Source organism: Rhinichthys klamathensis, unplaced genomic scaffold (assembly GCF_029890125.1).
Source record: "Rhinichthys klamathensis goyatoka isolate OS25496 unplaced genomic scaffold, OSU_Roscu_1.1 h1tg000446l_1, whole genome shotgun sequence".
NCBI lineage: Eukaryota > Metazoa > Chordata > Actinopteri > Cypriniformes > Leuciscidae > Rhinichthys > Rhinichthys klamathensis.
The window spans coordinates 316,469-332,710 of NW_026606941.1; the positions used below are offsets into that span (position 1 = coordinate 316,469).

At 37.2% G+C, this 16,242-nt stretch overlaps 1 protein-coding gene across 1 annotated transcript in view; it reads right to left on the reverse strand.

The window, feature by feature from the left end:
* tnn (tenascin N) overlaps positions 1-10,965 on the reverse strand; it is a 44,864-nt gene extending 33,899 nt beyond the window's left edge. Inside the window, 3 exon segments of the mRNA XM_056236463.1 lie at positions 3,907-4,281; positions 6,143-6,532; positions 10,820-10,965. Of these exon segments, the coding sequence (XP_056092438.1) occupies positions 3,907-4,281; positions 6,143-6,527 (760 nt within the window). The 5' untranslated portion in view covers positions 6,528-6,532; positions 10,820-10,965.
* Between the last annotated feature and the right edge of the window lie 5,277 nt (positions 10,966-16,242).

Here is a 16,242-nt window from a genome sequence, read left to right on the forward strand (position 1 = left end):
TAAGGTACTTTACAATCAGAATTGATTGGCAAGCAGCTGCAGTTACTTCTGTTTAATGCGGTATTGATTGCCATTGGTTAAAGGCTTAAGGGCTTAAAGCAAAATTCCACCGCGTTAGCCTGGCAAGCGCAGGTCTGAGAAGGTCCAGCAGCTCCATAATGAGTTGTCTTGGGAGGCGAAATTTTTTTAATATAGCCACGTCAGGCAAAATGTCAAAAGGGCTTAAGTTTTGCCGAATAAAAAAGTTGACACGTTGGATCGCTGCCAAAGTTGGTCGCTTACTGGACACCACCATGCTTACCCATTTATAGATCTTAGCCATTTAGAGCCAAATTGTTTGCCAGATTTTAATTATCAAAAGTGATTGCCAATTTAAACGCTTTAATGACATTACGAAATAGCCTAGGCTAATTACCACCATATTAGTTCTGATACCAAATAAAGTCAACTTCATTAATAGGCCTGTATCCATTGCGAACATATTTTATTATTAGTCTTAAAATGTCCATAACATAAAATCATTGTTGAGCCACAACATAGTAGTTTGACTTGTACTGCGCTGCGCTGATTTCTAAAGACTGTGGCGGCGACTAGCGTCTTGAGCTCAAACAGCGCTAAGAGAGAGAGCTTACGAATGGTCCAGACCAACCTTACGAAAGTGTGACTTACAGAAGATATACTTAGCGTAAGAACGTGTCAGGAACCGTGCCATAAAGTTAAGAGAGAGGTTAAGGAATAGGTTAAGAACTACTTAGCGATAAGAACATTTTGGGGAACCGGGCCCTGTTCTGTGTGCTGCTGTTTGCACTTTGCATGTTAAAATAAACCCTTTGATAAATAATACAATTTTTTATTTTTATTTAATGCCAATTCAATACGAAATGACTGGATACATTTCGTTGGAATCAGATATGAGGACTTCGCAGGCTGTGGAAAAATGCAATCCTCCATAGCCACGGAGCGCTGTCATGACGGTGAGGGCATCACGTCTCAGGCTTACGGCATCGATAAGAGGAGCGGTGTCCGCAGACTCTTGTAAAGTGGCAAATAATCCTTCTGATCGGTCTGTGTATTTTTGCTTTATACATTTTAGGCTTATTCTCAAATTCAGACTGTGTTAGGGGGGGGGGGATTATTAGGCCATTTTAATCGGACAATTTGACCAGAGAGATTTAATTTTGTCTGACATTTCATTTTTTTTCCCGGCCAATGTCCGGTAATTACCGAACAACGGAAACCCTGACGTAGAATGGTGTTTTCATACAGGTCTAATCTATGTGGGTTTGTAATCGCTTCCACATAATCCAGTCAGTAGGCCTGCAACTCAAATTTCTTTATTTATACAGTACACTACCGTTCAAATAATCAGCAAGCACGACTTAAATTGATCAATTCTTCTTTTAAATAAATGCTGTTCTTTTGAACTTTCTATTAATCAAAAAATCCTCAAAAAACCATTCACAAAAATATTAAGTAGCACAACTGTTTTCAACATCAATAATAATAAGAAATATTTCTTTATCCTCAAATAAGCATATTATAATGATTTTTGTTGGATCATGTGACACTGAAGACTGGAGTATTGGCTTTAAATTGTAATAATTTTTCACAATGTTTTTTTTGTTGGCATTTTTGTATTTTGATCAAATAAATGCAGCCTTGGTGAGCATAAAACACTTCTTTAAAGAAAACATGTCATATTCACACATTTCTGTTTACTCCATTCTACCAGACGCATGATATGATGGGAATTTAGATGTATAAAAATTATTTTGGACATTGTTTTGTGTATTAAAACAACTAGCATTCAAACCCTAATAAATGCCTCTTAATATAATAACCCCTATATGTTTTATTGCTTCTGGTGTTCATGGTATAACTTTTAAAGCATCATCCAAGAATCCTCGTAAGATTTTACAAGTCAGGTATCTCATATATGCACGAACGAGTGTGGTTTATTAACGATGGCAGTTCCCTATAGGCTTAGATATGGAGAATATTTTCAGACAAGTTATGGACAGCTGAAACCCTCAAGTTATATTCCAAAGCCAATTAGTGTCAAGATCATGAGAATGTAACAGCTAAATTGATCTGTTTGACTAGTTTGCAGTGCTTGCTTTTAACTCCCTACTATTATCATTCTTGGAGTAAATTACACTGTGCCCTATAACTCCCCTAAGAAGCCATTTCAGAAGTGTTAACACAGATGATGTGTCACACCCCAAGGCTCTGGCCATGGCTAATATTTTTTGAAACTCAGCTCATCTATCCATGCATTCCAACTTTGAGGCACTCCACTTTTATCTGAAGGTCTGAGGGCGAAGCGCATGGAACAGAAAAGGATTGATGAAAAACAATTCCCTTGTGCTAATGAGGCCTATCTTTTACCTTTTCTTGCAGCAGGAGACTGAAAAAGAGAGTTAATACGAGCAAATGATCTACCTCAAAGTGTTCAATTAACTCTTATATAAGCATTTATTGGAAAAGTATGGGAGAAGCTGTAAATTGTAAAGTTTGCACAATGTCGAAGCTTGAACTAGAAAAGTTGCCCCTTACTTTGTAATCTTGAAGAATCCTCTCAAATAAAGCATATACTATACATACATAGCCCAAGTATGAATTTTAGTACTCAACGTTTCTGATTATATGCTTTTAAAAAGAAATGTATTTATTTGCATTGATCTAACTCATGTGTGGTGCTTGTTGGTTCAACTCAAAAAGATGAGTATGTAGATTTTTTTATCAGAAAAACTTAATTGAGATGCATTATTTGTGTTGTAAGTTGCCAGAACTTAAGAATAGTAAGTAAGCCAAACAAAATACAATAATCAAGTACATATACAGCATAATTTACTTAATCTAAGATTTTTTTTACATGTAGGTAAATATAGCAAATAGCATGACCAGTGTAGTCCAAATTCTGAATAAACGACTTATGAACAGGTTCTTTTTTAGTGAATCACGCAGGTAATCAGGGTATTCTGACTAGAAAGAGAATGACTCTTATTAGTCTGTTCACTAAGTGAAAATAGCAGTATTTTCTTGCACTAAGTGTAAATAGTAGTTAAACGCTCTTTATATGTATAGTCCAAATAGTGGCAGATACTATTTTCTCCTCAGTGTATTGTAGTATATTATTTAACAGTATGCATTATAACAACATATTCAGTGTATGACTGTATTTATTAAATCATAAATAGATGCTGGTTTATTAGGACAGTATCCCTAAAGCCCTCCTCTACAACCTACACCTAACCCTATCCGTTAAATGATGTTTTATAAACAAGGTTCGGGAGGAGCACGTTCAAATAAATCATTCCAATCAACTCGTCACCAAACTATTACATGTCTACCCTATCAGCACGAGAGGAAGCATATATAAATATCCACTGTCAACTCACCTAACATTCCTTGACAGTTTCAGCATCCCTCCACCACCCCGACTCCTCACTCCTGGCTCATTCTTCCACAGTCAGGAACGGGGGAGTACTATGGGTTCGGGCCGCATACCGAGCCCGGAGCCCTCTCCTCGGACAGCACACCAAATATGCCTTTATTCTATCTGACTTATTTGTAAGTGTGAACTCGTGAAACACTTTATTCCCCTTTATTTCCAATTTTCAAATCTTTTCTTAATTTGTATTTAAAATGAATGCCTCTTCGAGCTGATATGTGGCAGATTCAAACTCGCGTCGGTCGCATCAAAAGCTAATGCCACCCACCTCACTCTACACACCACTGCTCCTGTTATCAGCAGGATTTCTATTGTGATTTTGCCTGGCTCAGTCAGACAATAGTGGGCGGAGTTAGTGTAAATAGCCTCTGCCTACAAGGTGGGACAATCAAATAATATATATATTTCTTCTGTAAACCAACTTCACATTTTCACACTGAAGACAATCTTACCCGTGGAGCAGTCGATTCCAAAGAATCCCTCATCGCAGATGCACTGTCCATCCACGCAGCGTCCATTACCTATGCAGTCATTCGGACAGGTCGCGACACTGCAGTCTTCTCCTGAGAATCCACTAAAGCACACACATTTGCCATCCACACAGTGGCCTTTATCTTTGCAGTCGTTGGGGCAGGTGAGCTGGCTGCAGTCATGGCCGGTGTAGCCTTCATAGCAAACGCAGCGTCCGTCAACACAGCGGCCATTATCATTGCATTCATCAGGGCAGGATGAGATGGAGCAGTCTGGACCCTCCCAGCCTGGGTTACACTTACAACTGCAAGAGTCATGCTGGTACGTGCCATGCCCACTGCAGCTGGTGTCCACACCTAGCAGAGGAGAATACTCTTAACATATTGACGATATGAAGTGGTATTACTACCAGTGCATTTAAATCAGAAGTGGAGAATGGAGCAGAGAGTAACAAAATAGAGAGAATATTTAATGTATAGGCTAATTGCAACAATGAAATTGATTTTGAATTAAATCTACTGAATTGCAATTCAAAGAAATACAGCAGGCAATGGCATTCTGGGAAATTAAGTTATTTGACCTTGGTCCATAAATCTATGGCTGCATCCGAAAACGCATCCTTCCTCCCCGAATTTATGGCTATAGGGCCTGTTTACACGTGGTCATTTCATGCATTTTTACTGATCGAATAGGTATCTGATATGTTAAAACGGTTACACTTGCCCACAAAATTGTGTCTCCACAAAACGGATATAAATCGGATCTTCAATTCCCGCGCTACATGCAAATTTCTATGCAGTTCACGTCAGCGAAAGTAGCCTAATTGATATGAGCTGCATTTTATTAATCGTCAGCTAATTTCAAGATAATACAAAGAGGAGAGAGAGCGGCATCAACACTGGTAAGATCAATATCTCACTATTTTTAATGAAGATGATTGTGTTTTGAGCGTCTGCGACTTACTTTCTGTTTTATTTGTGGCAGTTTGAGCGTTGGCTCTTTGAGATTCATCTGTGGTGATGCGTGTTGCGGTAGCGCCGTCATATAGCCTATAACATGTTGTTGTTTTTTTACATTTTGGGAGGAGTAAATTTTACACATGTGGTTTCAACAACCAGATGCACTTGTCCAGTTTCGTCTGGGCCCAGACAGACCACCTCCTGACATGGTTTGAGAGATCGGATTTTAACCATCTCGAAAGCGTTTCGGAGGGCATTTACAACTGGTCTTTTCACGATCGGATAGCTATCTAATCATCAGAGAGAACGCATGAAATGACCAGGTGTAAACAGGCCCATAAAAGAGTAGGGAAAAAGTACGCAGATGACCTACTTCTTCTGGCGTGATTCTGAAGTGTGCACGGGATTTGTGAATGGAAGTGAAGCGACGTAACTGACGCTGGTTGGTCACATGATAATGACAACATGACGAATGTAGTTACGTCCAGATTATATACTAACTAATGGAAAAGCTATTAAGACTGTTCATTTGTGTACTGTCTTCAAAATCGTTGATTGATACAAAGGTCTTGTATTTTTGTGATTTATTTTTGTGTGTGTGTGTGTGTGTGTGTGTGTGTGTGTGTGTGTGTGTGTGTGTGTGTGTGTGTGTGTGTGTGTGTGTGTGTGTGTGTGTGTGTGTGTGTGTGTGTGTGTGTGTGTTCTTTGCTCCCCTGGCTATAAAATGTATGTTGTATTGTTTTGTTGTTTAAAGCAATTTAAAAAAATGTATTTTTTGTCGTTTAAAGAATTAACAAATTATATTCATACTACATTGGGGTTGTATAAAGTTTAATGGTACTGCCTTCAAAAATTCTAAATTCAAATTTGAAAATTCAATGCATTTTAACTTTAAGATTCTGCATTCCAAATTGAAAATGACATACATCTCTGCTGTTATTTGTAGTAGTATTATTTTTAATCGAAGGTGCCAGAGTCAAGTTCCTGATCATTCTGGTCTAATGTAACTGATCACATCCAAAGTTGGTCTATAGCCTATTACAGTAACAGATGTATACTGTATGTAATTAGAAAGAAAGGCTGGGGTGTCTCATGTGATAAGGGACACATACAATTCATTTTGCACATTTTTCATTATGCACTAAACTTTCAACTATGCACTGCTAACTGAAAAAAATTGCCATACATTTTTAGTCAATCCAAATAGCTTGATCTTAAGTTTCTTAAAATCAGGGAATAATCTCCTAGGTTAGTATACCTGACCCTCCTCTGCAGCAGCCCTGAGCGCATTGGCCTTTTAGGTACGTGACCTCCTCCTCCAGGCCATTTACACGGTACAACAGGGCTTTGAAATCCTCAGAGTCAGCACATCCACAACCAGCCGACTGTAGCCGTATGTTGTGCTTGAAGACAATGTCATTCTCTCCATCCATTGTGACTAACTGTCCTTCTGAGGCCTGGTCCTGGGAAAGTTGTCCCACTTGAGAACTCTGCTTACAACCAGAGTCAATCCTGTAGACATGGCTGAATGTGACTTCTTTCTCTGCTGGAAGCACCTCCTCGGACAGCACAAGTTGGGACACCGTAAAGAGCGTCCCCAGAAGAAAGAGACCACTCTTCAGCCGGTTGAATCTAACAATCATAGTTTCTAAAAGAAAGCAAAAAGACATGAACTCTTGGAGAATCTTATGATGATTGTGTGGTTGAATTTACAAGCATTTCTTTCTCAAAATATCAAACTTTCCTTATGGTTTGCGGTCTCACCTTCCAGTAAGGAGCTTGATTTGCATGCAACACACATGAAAATCAATGCTCAAGACATCACATTATGTTTAATGGAGCGAAATCTGTTTTACAAGGCCAGTGTTATAGATGTCTGATCCTACTGGGCAGACCTTATGTTTGCCAAGCACATTCCATCAAAACCATTAATTGCACATCCACAACCACAAGGGCTTCTGGGAGCAGAGAACACTTCAAACTAAATGATGTAATCCCCCATGATAATTATGTCATTCATACCTTTTAATACATCTCTGCAAAGTAGGATGTTTTACAAAAGAGAAAAACCATGCTTCAAAAGAGCCACCATGGGACTTGTTTGCTTTAAAACTAAAATATGAATTAAAATAACTTTCTTCTCCCGAGCACCGGCGGAAAGCAGGGCCCCAGCATACCTAAGTTAATGTAATTCATTAACAGTAAGTATGTGAATCGCGTGTGGTCTGGGAATCTTGATGTGGAAAAAAGGGTTTTCTCTTTATACTATCCTAAGTATACTTTAGTACTCTACTAAGTTAATTATAAGTAAATGTATACGGCAGATCTTGATAAATTACAGCATTCTCTATAAATAAATCTGATATAAAACTATTTAAAAATGACATAATATAATTAAAACATAAAAAAATCAGTTATTTAAATAACTTTTTTAAAAAATATGGTAAAAAATATAAATCAAAAATATTATTTACATGCGTCTGATTGTTGTAGATAGACAGCATATAGAACTTGAGTAAAAAAAAATCATAAATACCCGTAGAAGATGAGACATATCTAGCCATTATGCAATGCAAAGGCAAGGGCCCCTGTGAGCCTACAGGACCTTAAATGACAGCCATCTACTCTGCTTTTACAGCCAGATCGTTTCACTGACACTGCATAACCTGTGACAACAACCGATTAATATCTATATGCACTTTTCCTTTATGGATTTGAATTATGTCCTTTTATCAATCACAACACTGTAATAAACAGAAAATGACAAATGGCTTAAAAATTCAGCACCACGTTTTTTGAATTTGTCATTTATTCATTCCACACCTTGTTTTGGAACATTAAGAGGATCTTTGTAAATGTGGCGCTTAAATATAAACACGGATCAACACACATCAAAGTCCAGAAGCAGATGTGGAATGGCAGAAATGCTGAAATGAGAAGACAGAGCACTCCCTCAGGACCCAGATAGAAATGTGAACAGAAGCACAGAACAATCTGGAACTCATGCCGTACGGATCAACCAACTGAGAAGAAAACAGTGCTGGCGGCTGTTGTTTTTGACAGATTCTCTTTTGCAGATGTGGACAGCTATTCCATTGCATTAGTCTGGGAAGACTTCTAACGGCCATTTTGTGTTCATCAATTTCCAAATAATAACCTTGAAAAAACAAGTAAAGCAATATGAATCATTCACTAAATACAAAATGTCTTGTCCAGCCAATATATTCTTGTCAATGCAACCCAACTGTATATGTCCAATAGTAGACCTCAATACAAATAATAGCGACTTCAAAAACAACATCAATAGCACAAACAAAATGTCCACAGAGCAAAATAATTATCATATAACAGTAACCACATAACAAATCAGCAACACAGTTCATATGAAATAGTTTGTTACGGTCTGTTGAGCAATTTGTGACTATTTAGAGGAATAATGTTGGTTTAACATGTGTTTTTATGTAGATTCAAAGCCATTGACATCTGTGACTCATACTGGAACAAAGTATTTCACTCTGCGTTATCCCTCCTAATTGATATATCAAAATAACAATACTCGACTCACTGGGTAATATTACTTAACACTGAACTCAAACAGGCAGGAGAGCCTCTCCATCATCTGAAGGACTCCCTGATGCTAATTAGATTGGATGCTGCAGTATTGAAGCATGGAGTGGTGAGGTCCATGACCCACATCACAGGCCCAGACACCACACACATGCTAGAGCTGCAAGGCCCTTTGAGGGTCTCGTTTATTGCTTTCTGTCAGAGGCTTTCATTTCTTGTGCGCTGTTTCTTTTTGCTCTTTTATTTATCTTGGAGAGGACACAGGAAAAGCCTGCCAACTTTCTTCTTCCACAGGGGATGTTTGAGTCTGCATGCGCATACATAAACACACTAAAGAAGATGCTCTGTTTCTATCACAGGAACTGAACAGACAATACAAATTGCACTGCAAAAACCACAAAATACTTTTTGCCCACATTTTGCATGTAACTGGCCAATGCATGATTATATATATATATACATGGTGCAACTGGGGCTCTGCTTCAGATGCAGAGGAACAGACAGTTAAAACTAGAAAAATATAATAATACTAATAATGGTTATAATAATTCAAAAGATATGCCTTATTTTATGCTTTTTTTGTGAACATCAAGAATCTCCTTGGGTTTTACAAGTTGATGTCCAATTGGACACAGTAATGTTTGAAAATGTATTTTCTATACCCAGTGAACAATTCAGCAAGCCGTGCCCAATGAAATCCCTGCTACAGCAATAGTGGAAAGGATGCTTAACAGAGCCTGGTTCAAGACATAGAAGAGATGCATGCAGCTAAGTGGCCGTTGGCTGTTTTCTGTTGGATCTCGACACCAAGTCAAAACATAATCTTTCAATGCTATGACTACAAACAGACTGTGAACAGCATAAATCACATTCTGAGAGGGGAATAAATTGAGTGAGGTAGAAGGCGGGAAAACGGAGAGCCAGACTGTGCCGTGCCATGCCCTCTCCTCTCCTGAGACACATTAGGAAGAAGACAAAGACAGTCTGTTCCACTGCATCTGAAGCGGAGCCCCAGTTGCACCATTAGGAAGGAGATTCAGGGCTTACTGATGCATAGACAAAAGAGGCGGAGAGGTGAGGAGTGCAGACTGTGAGCCGCAAACATGCAGCACTAGTGATTTTCCCCTTTGCTCTTCAGCTGATGAGAGCTGAAAGCAATTAAGCTTAAGACTAGGTACAGACTCATTTCCTCTCCTCAGTATGAACCACTGGGGAATGAAACCACAGCAGCCTTAGAGGATCTTTCAGATGCCCAAAACTGATTTTGTTAGCCTGTAATGTGTAATGTGCGGGCAGCATATAGTAAAACTCCAGTGGGTTGCGTGCAACATCTGCTGTTCATCTGATCTGGGCTTCTGATAATACCTGAAGCCAACACAGTAGCCTTTCGTCCTAATCTGGCAGACGAGGGGGATGTTGCTTAGATCTTGTGTAAAAGTGGGGTCCAAATAGGTTAAGTACAACGCATATGCCGCAGAAAAAAAAAAAAAACATACAGATGCAACGAGCAGGAAATGCAGCCTTATATGAAGACCATATTTTTTCTGTTATGGCAAGTAGGAAGTAAATAAAAATAAATAAAAATAGTAATTTGTTTGGGGAAAAAACAATTATTTATAACTATTAAAAAAGGCTTTAATTTACAAACCGTGCTGCCAAGCACCTGACTTCAAACACGTTTTTCCACTAGGCATTGTCCATTGGGACACATTATCTTGTCGAGACTGGGACACCCATTGCTGTACAAGATTTATTTATCAACTAGTCATTTTAAGGCTTTCATTGAGCACTATTTATTGAAATGAAGCTGTTTGTACTTTTAAACCAGAGATTATTGTCCCAAATGACAAAATATGAATCAATGTCAATGCTTTCAGTATATTTATCTAAAAAGGATAAATTTGGCAATGGTTCTTTACCAAGCATGGACATTTAGCAATTACAAAAATAGAAAATAATTTTTTTTTTATTTAGATTGCACTATATTAGTTCTCTGTTTTTAATCTGATCTGACTATTAAATATAAATTAATTAATGTGATTCAGACATTTAAAAAAAAAAGTTTTTAACTTGAATAAAACTATAGGTCATTTAGATTTGATCATAAAGTACATTTTAGATTATCTGTCAAAACATGTTTACAGTGTAGATTAAATATTCAAGAATTGGGAAATTCTGTTATAATTAGAAGAACTACGAAGCAATTACTAATAAAATTAAAGTATTTCTTTCAAAATCACTGTATGATATCTACCCTCACAAACACCATAACATAATTTGATGTCAATAAAATAGAACATTTTTATGGCTGTAAAAAAAAAAGTGAGAAGTTCATGCACATGCAATAATGAAGCTGCAGATGCCTTACCCCAGAATATTCTCTGCCACAGTAATATCCCTGCTCACTGACTGACGCCTATTACTGCAAGCACCTGTTTACAAGCTCAGACTAGGCATTCAGGGCCCTCCTGTCCAGCAATGTCCCGGCAAGTCCTTCAGCTCTCTGCCTTCAAACTGTTTAAATGTCCTCGTTGCAGCACTGAGCCAATGGCCAGCCTGGGTGTGGCTACCTCCAAAACTTAACCATAGAGGACAGAACTGAATGAGGGAGGTAATGTTGAACATTGTCTGGAACTTATTTCATTAAATATAAACTTAACAAGGGCGCTCCACGCATACCACCATCCCTCGCAGGTACATTTTGATGAGCGGTTTTTATTTCAGAGCTTTTCTTACAGTAGCAGTGCTAATCAATCTATTTTCCAGGAATTGTGATATATAGCTTCTGACAGGCATTTGTAGAGCCAAATTCAAAAGTCCTGAGCTTAAATACAGCACCAAACTACACGGTGCCATAGAGCAATATTTTTATGTGTTCTTTCCATTTGTGCACAAATTTTTTCCTCTAGATTCCAAAACTTGTATAACTTCATAAATGGAAATTGATTCCTAATCTTATTTACAGCTTTTGGTTTTGTGCCGTTTATAAAAAAATGTTCAACGCTAAGCAATAAGCATGTAGTCCTACAACAAAATGTACACAAATGTACATTCAAATGAATAAACTTCAGCATAACAGCCCTAACAAAAACATAAGACTTTGTTAAAGATCTTCATATCTGCTCTAAAAAGCATTAATACATAAACAATAAATTATAACAAATTAATTTGATTGGAGAAACTCCACACATATTTTTCTGTCAGCCTATAATCAAGATTTTAAGTGGAACGGAACAGCAATTATCAGAAGTCATCAGTAAAGTTGTTTGGCTATAATTTCCCAGGCATCTGTTGATCTCAGGGTGTTGTGTTACACTGAGGTGAAATGCTTGGGCTGAAACTGGAGAGCAGGCCAGGTGTAATGTTTTTTAAAGAGAAGCAGGGGTCCGGCTTTTTACATAATGTAGTCGTATATTATTCCTCAGACAGTATAGCTTCCTCATGGAACACTTTCAAAGGATGTTGTCATTGAAAAAAGGCACAATTATATGCCTTAAAATATTCCCTAGTCCTACAGCAGATATGCTCAATGTTTAATTTGTTAAGGGCTAAACATAGAGCCTGAACACTATTAAAAAAAATCTTTGGCACACCTGATTGTCTCCATAAATATTTGGATACTTTTACATGTGGTTGGAATATGTAGGGAATAAGAACAGGGAGAAAGTGTTCTGTAGTCAGGAAATGTCCAGCTGCATGCTGAAAAAAGTCATGCTAGTTACAGTACCTCTCACTCAGCAGTGATTATCTGAGTAAGTGATTGTGTCCGTGTCTATGTCTTTAATTACCCCTGAAAAACAGTAAACACTGTTACTACCGCTTTTTAATTACATGCCATTTTGCTTTTTGGGTGAATGATTTACAGACTGCAGTCCTTTGAATAAAAAAGGCAGACTTAAGTCAAGGTAAGATTTAAGTCTGTATTTAGATACTTACACAAAATCTATGTCCCCCTTAATGCAATATTTCATAAAAATTTCATAGTTTGCTTTTTTGATTGATTGATTGATTTTGACGATTAGATTTGAAGGGATAGTTATCCAAATAATAAATACTGTCATTGTGTACTCACCATCATCACTCTGCACTCTAAAAAATGCTGGGTTGTTTCAACCCAAATTTGGGTCAAATATGGACAAACCCAAATGTTGGGTTAAAAATGTCATTTAAAATTTTAACCCAACTTCAACTTTCACTTTCAACTGTACATTTTTAATTACATTTTTAACCCAACATTTGGGTTTGTCCATATTTGACCCAACTTTGGGTTGAAACAACCCAGCATTTTTAGAGTGTGACTGACTTTCTTCTGTGGAATGTAATATTTTAAGTATTCAAACACAAGGGTAAGTGAATGATCCGTTTTAATTTTTAATTTTAGAAAACTTCAAACAAACAAAACAGCAACAACAAATGAGCCAAGTTAGAAAAATATTTAGTGGTCTTATAAGGGTCTTAACCATTTTAATCACAAATCTCTGGTCAAGAAATTAGCAAGGATTGCACAAATACTGTAGACAAAGTAGCATGGAATAGCCTTCCTCAACTTGCAGACAGCTTTTACAGGAAGAAGAGTCAGTGGAACAAAGTTAATGGCTTCAAAGAGTTCATGAGTAGTTGAAAAATGTTTCATTAATGAGTTTAATGTGAGACCCAATATTCACTATAGGGTTCAAATCTGGACTCTGACCAGACCAAAACATGAGCCTGATGGACTTGTTCTCAAGTCACTTCTTGGTTGTCTTTGAAACTTGGGCAGGCGCATTGTCTTGTTGAAAAATAACATCAGATCATTCCTCTTTAGATAACAACTTTTCATTGATGGGAAGCAAGCCATTCTGCAATATTCTCCTGTACTCCAAAGCATTAAATGACTTTTCACAGTGAAGTAATAGCTCCCTACCAGCGGCTAAAAAGGCTCCCCACACACAATCATAGCTCTTCCTCCATGCGTCACTGTCGAAATGCATTTAATATTATATGTATTACCAGATTCTTGAAGACTCTGAAGCATCACCATGTTTTCACATGTTTTTCATGTCAGCACAGAGTTTCACTGTGATTCATCACTCCACACACAACTTGTTTTAAGTGCGTTTGCTTAAATTTTGCTAATTTGACCAATAATGTGTGGTTAACACAAAAGCTTTTTTTGCATGTAACTGGCTAAATATTTTCTAAATAAAAGTATTGCACCCTTGCTAAATAAAAGTTTTAATTTCTTCTTCTTTTTTTTTAAAGAAAGAAAATTACTGACCAAAAAAAAAAAAGACGAGTATACTAAAATACATTTTTTGAAGTGGCTAATCTGGCTATATTAATTTACCACGTACATACCAAAAGTATTGCAGCCTTGCTAAATAAAAGTTTTAATTTCTTTCTTTTTTTTAAAGAAAGAAAATTACTGACCAAAAAAAAATTGACGAGTAAAATAGTTTTTTTTTGAAGTGGCTATATTAATTTACCACGTACATACCAATGAAGTGGCTATATGAATTTTTGAAGTGGCTATATTAATATACATACCAAAAGTATTGCACCCTTGATAAATAAAAGTTTTAATTTCTTTCTTTTTTTTAAAGAAAGAAAATTACTGACCAAAGAAAAATTGACGAGTATACTAAAATAAATTTTTTGAAGTGGCTATATTAATTTACCACGTACATATGCATTAGAATGATATACGTGTGTAAGTCAAGCTCTGGGTACCGCATGATTTACATGTTTCCAGAGAGCTCTAAATCATTTACCCTTTGAGCGATACACATGTTTGAGGTCCCCCCTGAAACATCCTCAGATATATCAAACCAGTTCCCTTTTGAATTATTGAATTATGTTCCAGGTTTTCAACCCTAGTATTGAGATGATACCCACAAAGGAAATATGACTTTCATCTGTCACTCATTTTTCACCATTGGCCCTCTCTCTCTCTCTGTTTGTTTGAGAAGAGGATCTGTGTGATTAATGTGTTTGGCCACCAGTGTTGTGTGTACAAGAATGCAGCAGAAATGTGGCGTGGCGTGAAGCAGACTTATGGCTTTTACCATGCCTTTTATGGGGCAGAGGCTCAGCAAGAGTTTGTGCTTGAAGGAAACAGGGATATATCTCAATAAAGACTACGTGATTAACAAAAAAGAATGGTGGAGGGAGGAAAAAATGTTGATTGCTATGCTGGAGGTTTATGATGATCACAATTACTAAGCAATAACCTGTAGCTATAAAAACATAAACACAATTTATAAGCAGACTACATGTTAGACAAACTCAGAGGTGTACATTTTGTTCCACAACCCATCTCTCTTCTGTTGAAAACTAAACTTAATACAGCGTATTTGTTTTGAAGTCTACTATAGAGGTGCAGAGACTTGAGGCTGCAAAGACAAGCTGCAAGGAAATCTATCAAAGAAAATTAAATCTCTGTACTTAAACATATTTAAATGGAATGCTTCTGGATTTTATTAGACTGGATTTGAAGGTCAACCCCACCATAAGAGAACTAAGAGGGAAAAAGACATTTAAATTAAAGCCATAAGGTCTCAAGCTCTGCAAATAAACCTTCTACCAACTTATACGTGTGAGACACATATCCAATATTCTATATCACACTGTCAACAGTAGGGGATATGTAATCCATTCATCTATCTGCCTGTCTCCAAAGCGGGGAACATAACAAATCTTTCCAAGGAAGCTCCAAGGAACCGAATGGGGTGTGCTCCTATATTGTTGTGCAATTCTTTACTCACTGAACCGAGACATCGTTAGCATTAACGATGGGAGAAAATGTGATCCTACTAATAACGATTTGCTCTTCAAAAGTTGACTGATGGCCTTAATCGCACAAACACACTTAAGAATGATTGTTGTTGTAACTCAAAGCAGGAATATGTATGGCAATAAACATACTAGCATGCAGGTGACCTTTAAGTTCAGCACAAAAGGCATTCTTCACATTCATGCCATCTCACTGAATCAGACCTATGTGAGGCTGATTTATTTTAAATCCATTGCAGGACTCTTCGGGACAGCATGTTCCTAACCTGAAAAATATAAAAGAGCTTCATTGCTCTTGACAGCTTTTCACTTCCTAAAATGAATACAGATGTAACGTAAATGCAAGACATTAAATGCAAACATTAACTAAATCAATCAATCAATCAATCAACAAGTAATAAAGACTTTAAAAGTAGACACCATATAATAAGAGAATCTGAATGTTTTGTATAATTAGTAGGTTAACCTTAATATCACAATATTCTTTACCCTTTGACAAATGTATCCATTATAGTTGATTGAGCAGTAGTTTGACAGACCAAAAGTAACTTAAATGCATCATACCTATTGGAAAGTTGAGCTGAGCTCAGAGCAGCTAAACAATAGAAAGGTTTAAAGGCACAGTATGCAAGTTCCCACAGAGGCCGCTTATTCAAAAGGATATAAGAAGGAAAAACGACAGTAAAGGGCGAGAGGGGAACAGGACATTTTATGTTGCTGTTTTTATTATGCTTATATGCGGCAGTCGGCAGCCGGCAGCTGCCGCTCCTTTTGTTTTGTTGTTTATGTATATTTTAGGATGACCTTTTTCCCTGAACTTGAACTTTGTTACTCATACAGGTCAGTTTATTTGACGAATTAAATGTGTTGGGTAACGCAGCACTGTTTTACTTGGTCAAAACGATCATACTATCAATATGTTTGAGTGTGTTGAAAGTTATGTTATAATGTTACTCTGTGCGTTCGCTCTGTGGCTGGAGGCACATGTTGCAAACTACAGCTGGATTGATAATAGAATAT